The sequence below is a fragment of the Haliotis rubra genome, unplaced genomic scaffold (genome assembly GCF_003918875.1).
Source record: "Haliotis rubra isolate DU_JTF1 unplaced genomic scaffold, ASM391887v1 Scf1923, whole genome shotgun sequence".
Classification (NCBI taxonomy): Eukaryota; Metazoa; Mollusca; class Gastropoda; order Lepetellida; family Haliotidae; genus Haliotis; species Haliotis rubra.
In genome coordinates this window covers 67690-76434 of record NW_025765918.1, presented here as the reverse complement: position 1 = coordinate 76434, position 8745 = coordinate 67690, and the positions used below count along the sequence as shown (strand labels likewise).

The 8745-nt window shown below is 39.2% G+C and overlaps 2 protein-coding genes across 2 annotated transcripts; both read left to right on the top strand.

Moving 5' to 3' along the window:
• Nucleotides 1-2810: 2810 nt before the first annotated feature.
• Nucleotides 2811-4930, top strand: LOC124274642 (sialate O-acetylesterase-like). The gene is made up of 3 exons (XM_046710003.1): nt 2811-3098; nt 3553-3691; nt 4743-4930. The coding sequence occupies exons 1-3, from the start codon at nt 2811-2813 to the stop codon at nt 4928-4930; spliced, it is 615 nt and encodes a 204-aa protein (XP_046565959.1).
• Nucleotides 4931-5113: 183 nt separating this feature from the next.
• On the top strand, nt 5114-8231 carry LOC124274641 (sialate O-acetylesterase-like). The gene is made up of 5 exons (XM_046710002.1): nt 5114-5186; nt 5890-6023; nt 7018-7172; nt 7596-7797; nt 7959-8231. Exons 1-5 carry the CDS (start codon nt 5114-5116, stop codon nt 8229-8231), a joined length of 837 nt encoding a protein of 278 aa, XP_046565958.1.
• Nucleotides 8232-8745: the final 514 nt, after the last annotated feature.

Below are 8745 nucleotides of genomic sequence, written 5' to 3'. Positions count from 1 at the left end.
TAGCACCCATGTGTGGACGAACTAAAACTACCACTTTTGTGTCTATGAGTGAGGTACGCTATTCTCTTTTTTGACATCGCGCCAATGTGTGGACGAACTAAAACTACCACTTTTGTGTCTATGAGTGAGGTACGCTATGCTCATTTTTGACATCGCACCCATGTGTGGACAAATCTAGGCTACCACTGTCGTATTTATAAGTGAGATGCGCTATGCACATTTTTTACATCGCATCCATGTGTAGAAAACCCTAGGCTACCTGTGTTGTATCTATGTGTGGGATACGCTATTCTCATTTTTGACATAGCACCCATGTGTGGACGAACTAAAACTACCACTTTTGTGTCTATGAGTGAGGTACGCTATGCTCATTTTTGACATCGCACCCATGTGTGGACAAATCTAGGCTACCACTGTTGTATCAATGAGTGAGATACGCCCTGCACATTTTTGACATCGCACCCATGTGTGGACGAACCAAGGCTACCACTGTTGTGTCTGTGAGTGAGATACGCCCTGCACATTTTTGACATCGCACCCATGTGTGGACGAACCAAGGCTACCACTGTTGTGTGTATAAGTGAGATACACTATGCTCATTTTTGACATCGCTCCCATGTGTGGACAAATCTAGGCTACCACTGTTGTGTCTATGAGTGAGATACGCTATGCTCATTTTGACATCGCACCCATGTGTGGACGTACCTTGGTTGTATTGTTGCGTCTGTGAGTGAGATACGCTGCGCTCATTGTCACATCGCAGTATTGTTCACTTTAGGCAATTACACTGATACAATGAATATTAAGTTTAGGCTTCCCTATACCAATTGTACTTGGAATCTGTTCACGTGAGAGAAATGTGAATATGAGTATAACTATCACTTACTGGCCTAGATTCTCTTATCGTAATATTGTTAACTACACTTCTTCACTCAGTTATCTTTAGGTACAAATAACGCGGATTTCTATATGTTTTCATGTGTTAAAAACAGGTGTTATACTTATAAGGATAACCTATTTTAGCGCTATTTAAAGCAGAGGCATTACTCTGTCAGTCCAGTGACAATGAATGAACAGGCCATGTTCAACCTACTTGCGCTGATTTTCATTTCGGTGGTTTGTTTTGAAGGCAAGTGAATATTTTCAGCATTTTGACGTTCAGAAGCGTACATCAGTTATACATTGGGAGAATATAGAAACTACTTAGATCCTTCTATGCACATAGCCAACTCTTGTCAACAATGTTACATTTTCTACAATATTACAACCGACACGGTGACTGCCCATTCCTTGACCGCTGGTCACGGTGGCATTTCAGGCCAAACTGTGTGTACAGCTACCACAACATGGATGAAACCAACGCAGTTTACTTGTCCATCAAAGTTGCCCATTGTCCGCTATTTCTGCTGGGTTAAAGCATTGAATTTGTACATGTGTGTTTTACTGCTATAAGGTGAGTGAGTGAGTTTAGTTTTACGCCGCACTCAGCAATATTCCAGCTATATGGCGGCGGTCTGTAAATAATCGAGTCTGGACCAGACAATCCAGTGATCAACAGCATGAGCATCGATCTGCGCAATTGGGAACCGATGACATTTGTCAACCAAGTCAGCGAAACTGACCACCCGATCCCGTTAGTCGCCTCTTACGACAAGATAGTCGCCTTGTTATGGCAAGCACATGGGTTGCTGAAGACCAATTCTACCCCGGATCTTCACGGGTCACTGCTATAAGGAGTTTAATATCATGCAAAAATCTTTCAATTGGATTTGCATCATGGCAGCTTGGTAACATCTTCTTTCTGTAAGGTAAGTAAACTACATGTAAGGTCAATGTTATCATCAATGTCATTCTAAAAAGATGTGACAATTGTATAACAGTTGTTTGTCAGTAAGACTTCAACGTATTGTACGTTATTCGTTTGCCCTTTTACTTTGTATTGAACACAGGGACGCAGGTTGTTGTTTATGTGCTTGACTGCCATTTGAAATGATTTTGAAATACACTAATGCTGAATGTCATATTTTGTGTAGGGATAACACTGAAAAACGTTTTATGGTCGCAGCAGGATGCTTTATGTCGATGATACTTAGTAACATGTCATATTTAAGCCGTAGCTCTTGTCATAAATACACTTCTTGTAACGTTAAGAAATGTACTCCAAATGAGATTCGTGAAGCATGATGAGATAATCTGCTATTATCGTTGATTGATTTAAACATATTTTATTCACAAATGTGAAAGGGATTGGGGACAAGTTATCCAACTTAAAATACCCGCTCTCTAATATATACATACATACAATTTCAATTATATACAACGTTTGGAAGTGTAAGATAGGTGTTTTGAACGATCATTATTCAGTGGGAGTCGACTTGGACAAATGTATTCGTTGACATTACTGAATCTTTTAAGTTCAAAATGTAATAATTATGGAAAATGTTCATATATTAGTGGACATTTTTGGGCATAATCTTAAATATTGATATTGTTTTGGCTATGCTTTTGAACCTTTGGCTCTGAATTTCTGAGTTAACCACAATGAACAAGCTCAACTTTCCATTAATGTTTGCTCTTTTCATGATACGGATAGACATGTTTGATATTGGGTTTTCAGCATTTTAGCAGAAAATATTTGAATATCAATGTCCTTTTTCAAGTCGCTATCTTATTATTCTACTGACTACACATCCAGCTGAGCTACAGTGCCAGAACACTATATATATCTGATGATCCATATTATTTTATGTGTCATTTCATCATCAGTGGAAGCAGCTTCGTTCAGCTTCTCGAAAACCTGTGCTAATCATATGGTATTGCAACAAGCACCCAAGAAGGCTACCATATGGGGGTTTGCATCACATGTGGGGGAAACTGTCACAGTCCAGATTTCTGGGAAGGGATCGGTGACCACGACAACAAGACACGGAGATAACGGTGCTGTTGTATGGTATGCGCAGCTTCCGCCAGTCAGCGCCGGTGGACCTTACACCATCACAGCTACATCCAGGGAAGGGAAGCTAACTCTGTCCGATGTCCTGTTTGGTGACGTGTGGGTGTGTTCTGGACAGAGCAATATGCAATTCACGATGAGCATGGTGAGTTTTGTGAGGACAATGTATACCGTCAGATCTTTTTGTTGTTGCTTTGGTTTTATGTTTGCAAGGATAGTCCTTCCTTAAAGGCGTACGTCCTTTTTATACCTAAATTAATGGGCAGGATTTGTCGTGTATGCGTATAAGGCCGAACGCAACAGTATTCACTTGGGGCCATCAGTGCTTTATGGTGGACTATTCATAAGGTTCCACGGTTATTTTGCCCTTTACACAAAATGGAATCTGTAATGTAAAAGAACGGAAACTCACTGGATTCTGGGTGGAAACTTAAGTTTCAGTCCACTTTCCACCAGGTTTCCGCATTGCGGAAACCAAGTTATTTTTGCTGTGTGTTTCTGGGGATAGTCATGACTGTGTATTGTTATGCTCTGACAATATATATATTGTGTTGGTAATCTTTCAATGCGCTGGTTTACTGGGCATGTTATATTTGTAGGATTTCAATGCAACTGCTGAAATCAACGACGCTGACCATTACCCCCACATCCGTCTGATGACAGTACCACATCATACATCTCTTAAACCGGTCACTGACTTTAATGGATGGTTTCAAAGCTGGTCAGTCGCTTCTCGGCGTAAGTAGAAATTGGAACATATTTTGTGTTGGCAAGTGATGGAAATCGTCTAGAGATACCTGTGGATAACATCGAACATTGGACATTAGCCATCGAACATCGAACATCCAAAAACTTCCTTCATTGTGGACTGCACTATATTCGTCAATAGTTTCATGAACTTCTCGAACTTCTAATCAGGTTTAAAATGAAGGAAATTAATGAAACAGTAATATTCAGCTTCCTACTTTGTTGAATACATGCCTCAATGGTTTGGTGTTTGCATATCGAAAGCAATATCTAAAGTGATACTGAAATCTACGCTCTTTAACCGAATTCCCAACAGTAAAAGTGTCCAGAAAAAGTACCAATGGCAAGCTCATAACAATGTAAAATATTAAACTTAAAACCATCATATATTGTAAAACGTATGACGTTATGAAGTCAGATCTCCTCAGTGTGGTAAATATATATGGCCACAATTTATTGACACTGTCATTTAGCGTTTGAAGTCATACACGCATGGATCACTTGTCAATAGCTTCATTCAAAGAATATTTTGTGAAAGAAAGTGTTTGGCACCTTGCAATCATACAAGGCGCGTCCAATATTTGTACTAGAGATTTTATCATTGAAATGAAAACAAAAAGACATTTCAAACATTTACAAGACATTATCAACACTAAATCCAATACATGTAAAATGTCATTATAACATTCAAAGATTCGTTCGCGACATATTACAGTGTGTTTAGGCTTTTGCAAATGTAAAATCCTGGAATTAAATGTGTAGGTAGCTTGAGCAATGCATTACGATTGCAAAAGCGTTGTTATTATGGTAGCAAGATTCATGGGCATTTATTTCCAGGTGTACCGCACACGATATCATTAGGGCTGATGGAATGATGTCGATAACGTCACCTGTCACCTGTGATGATAAATGTTAGGATGTTAAGAAAGTTGGGGTTGGGGGTGGCATTTAGTCGGGGGTGAATTTGCTTCCGTTTTTAACTTTATTTTATCCTTTTTGGAGTTGAAATTTTGTCTTCTTTCACATTGTTGATTTTGTTCAGATTCGGTGGGAGGCACGGATTGGGTACATTTCTCCGCGCTGTGTTGGCTCTATGGGAAGAATCTCTACAAAACATTGAAGTACCCCATTGGATTGATCGCAACAGCAGACGGAGGAACTATCGATGAAGCTTGGTCGTCTCCAGACGCCCTGTCCAAATGCGTCAGCAAAAATCAGATACCAAAGTGAGCATGAAAACGTTTTGGGGATTTTTGTCGAACTGTTTTCAAATGCTTTTTTAGTCAAGGGTCCCGTTTCACAAAGCTCTCGTAAACCCAGGATCTCGTAACATTTCTCGTAGCAATCGTACCTCCTATATTGTAGACTTACGACAGTCGTAGCGTTACGATAGCTTTGAGAAACCTGGTGCCGATGGGTGATAGCGATGAGGTGGCTAACTCGAAAAGTGTCGGTTTGAATCCAGGATGGGATCCAGCCACAAAAAGTACTAGATTTCTTCTTTCCTAAATAAGTGTGATCCGCTAGACATAATATTCAATCACTAATTGTGGAAATGACTGCCTCAGTGTCCAATGTAGTGTTTAACGTGAGTTAGTGCTTGTTAATTTCCAGGCCCACGTACAAGAGCAATGGTGACGTGGACCACAACACGTATTCCAGTCTTTGGAATTCAATGGTGCATCCTCTTTTGCATACAACTATATATGGCGTCATCTGGTATCAAGGTTAGACATTGAATGGTGATAACCATTATCCAACCTAATAAGCATGTAAATGGTTTGTTTTGCCCAAAGAGATTAATTTCAGCCAGGCCTTCCTCATATTGATTGGGTAGAGGGGATATAAATACAATACACACAAAACAACGAAATAATACTAATATTTAATGATAAAAAACAAATAAAGGAATTAATAATAGTTGTTATTATTTATGTGTACTCAGAGGCAAACGTTATTGTGACATGGAATTTTCTAATTGGTAATCTTGTGAATGAATGTTGAGTATACACAGAATTTACACTGAAATGAATATATTGATATAACGAAACAGATTTCTCCAAAATATTACAATTACGTTATTCAAAGTGGCATGCTAAAAATCAGACATATTAGTTGGATATCTCGTGGTTTAATATATTAACAGAACAAAACCAAATTCTCTCGTTACACAATTCAATGTTTCACAGGTGAATCAAACCAGCAAAACGGACTCGACAGATACAGCTGTACATTCCCGGCTCTGATAGATGACTGGAGAAAAAAGTTTTCAGAAGCTACAAACGGCCAAACATCCAATATGTTTCCCTTTGGATTTGTCCAGGTAGGCACAATACATATGTTAAATGCAATGTCTGAAATATAAGTATATTAACAGAAATATCACATTCCCTTTACGAGGTGGACAGGTAGACATTCGATTAAAAATGCCACAATTAAACAATGGTATGCTGGTCGTTGGTTCCAAACCTCGCTTCTCCCAATCAGAGGTTCTTAATCTATCAGCAACACGCCAATCAAGATCTTTCGGGCAGACAGACAGACAGATTGTTTATTATAGTCTCACCTCGTTAAAGTCAGTTTGATAAAAACGAACATACATAATATATACATGTCATTGATATAAACTATGCATAACTTAAGACAATTTAAGCGTAAAAGTAACGAGCCACCCTGTACAGAGCTATGACAGACTTTAAAATACATTATCTATAAAAACATTCAAATCTTAAGAACTGCAGTCACTCTATAACATATACTTTGATAAGATATTAAATATAAGTTTTAAAAGAAATCAATGAAATAAAATGTTATGATGCTTACGGAGAGTATTATGACATGTTTTGGCACTCTGGGCTATAACATTAGGACATGAGAGCATAAAACCGCCTTTCCGAATATCATCTAAGCTATTAAAGTCCTCATTTATCACAAAACAACATGACAGTAGATTACGTCTTTTCCCTTTATACACTTGGAAGATATGGCCTAAATTGCACCTAAATATGATATAAATATGTATGATGATCGATGGGGCTTAGGTATGTTGTCTCCATGTTATTGGGTTCTTTTTTAAATAACTTTTTTCAACATAAGCAGGGTATATTTCACGCATGAGTGTCCGCTTTTCTCACTTGTATGCATCACTTTTACCGACAGACAGCTATATAGATAAAACATGTGTTTGTACATTTCAACACATTATGATTGCATTGTCTCGTAAAATATCTATTTGAACATTCCAGTACATTATGAATGCATTGTTTGTAAACTTGTACATATATATGAGTCCAAACACATTGACTGTATCTCTCCAGTTAGCACCGTTCCGAAACTGGAATGCCAATTCTGGATGGGCCATTGTGAGGTGGCACCAGACCGCTGACTATGGCTATGTCCCTAACGACAGGATGAAAAACACCTTCATGGCGGTGGCCATGGACCTGCCTGATTACAATTCACCACATGGAAGGTAAATTGTCATCTCAAGAAAATAGCCAATAATAGTTATCTGATAAAAGTCGTCTTTTGAGTGAGTGAGTATGGTTGTACGCCGCATTTAGCAATTTTCTAGCAATATCTTCGAGGGGGACACCAGAAATGGGCTTCACGCATTGTACCCATTTGGGGTATCGAACCCGGGTCTTCGGCGTGGCGAGCCAACACTTTAACCACTAGGCTACCCCACCGCTCCAGTCGTCTTTTACTTTGTTCCTTAACAGCATGACATTGTGCTAATGATTTATCTGTGCAAAATATCAAAGACACAAACACTTCAGTTCAGGATTATAGCGTGTTTTCCATATACAGATTTTCATCTTTAAGCACATATTCCATTGCATTTTTCACATGATACTTAGGGATATTAAGTTGGAGTCGCATGGTGTGTTTGCAGCATCCATCCCAGAAATAAGCACGACATCGCACAGAGACTGTACATCGAGGCCATGATTGTGGCTTACAAGAGGACGGACATGCTAAACCAACGAGGACCATTCCCTACTGGGTTCACAGAAGTGGTGAATCAGAAGACTGTACAGATTTCATATGCTAACACAAAGACATCCATCGAGAAGAGAAATAATAATGGCTTTGAGGTACGTCAATGTTGCACTTGGAGAGTGATCTGACGTATTTCAGCGATAATACAAACAGAAAAGATTATGAATTGATTTATAAAGACATTTACTGGTCTTTGTGATTTCGGGAAGATACCTGCAAAAATGTGTTTATTTTGGCTATATTTTATTTTGTGCAGGTGTGTTGTGTCCCGAGGAGGGATATCACAGATACCCGCAAGTTCTGTCCAATGACCTACCCTTCTAACCTGTGGAAGGCTGTTCCAATCACGGCTTCAGACTCAACGTCTGTAACAATCAACTACCACAATGCTTGCACCTCAAGCAACCCCTACCTTGGCGGTATCCGTTATGAGTGGCGGGAATCCCCCTGTGATATGAAGAAGTGTGCTGTGTACAACAAACTGAGCGGAAGTCCTGCTCCACCCTTCATACACTTTGTCACCCTTTAGATGGATCTAGGACCTCAGCTGTATTGATATGTAATGTGAATATGTTATTCAAGGATATTTATGAATATAGATATTTTACTGTGTTGTTTTCGAGAGTGAACACATTGAATGAGCTTCATCGTTGAGACATCACAAAAATAATATCACTTAACTGTTTAACAGACAGACAGACAGATATTGTATGTCCTGTCTTAATTGTTTAATTACAATATAGAAGAGAGAACGTTGGCCACAAGAACGCAATGAAATTGCTGAAGCTTTGCTTTCAGCTGTTCTTTGTTTGTTGTTTAACGCAGCACTCAGCAATATTCCAGCTGTATGGAATCAGTCTTAATAATCATGTCTGGGCCAGGCCATACAATGACCGACAGCGTAAGCATGGATCTACGCAATTGGTATACGATTATATGCGTCAACCAAGTCAGCGAGGCTGACCATCCAACTTTAGTCAGCTCTTACGACAAGCATCTGCTGCTGAAGACCAGGGCCCTTATTCTCGAAACGTTCGTAGCCC

What these genes read in the sequence shown, in the direction of transcription:
- LOC124274642 (XM_046710003.1), top strand. Translation starts at nt 2,811, where the DNA reads ATGGTATTGCAACAAGCACCCAAGAAGGCTACCATATGGGGGTTTGCA. An exon ending in TGCAATTCACGATGAGCATG is followed by an intron (nt 3,099 to 3,552) that starts GTGAGTTTTGTG and finishes TTATATTTGTAG; the next exon opens with GATTTCAATGCAACTGCTGA. An exon ending in CTGGTCAGTCGCTTCTCGGC is followed by an intron (nt 3,692 to 4,742) that starts GTAAGTAGAAAT and finishes GATTTTGTTCAG; the next exon opens with ATTCGGTGGGAGGCACGGAT.
- LOC124274641 (XM_046710002.1), top strand. Translation starts at nt 5,114, where the DNA reads ATGGGTGATAGCGATGAGGTGGCTAACTCGAAAAGTGTCGGTTTGAAT. An exon ending in TACAATTCACCACATGGAAG is followed by an intron (nt 7,173 to 7,595) that starts GTAAATTGTCAT and finishes GTGTGTTTGCAG; the next exon opens with CATCCATCCCAGAAATAAGC. An exon ending in GAAATAATAATGGCTTTGAG is followed by an intron (nt 7,798 to 7,958) that starts GTACGTCAATGT and finishes TATTTTGTGCAG; the next exon opens with GTGTGTTGTGTCCCGAGGAG.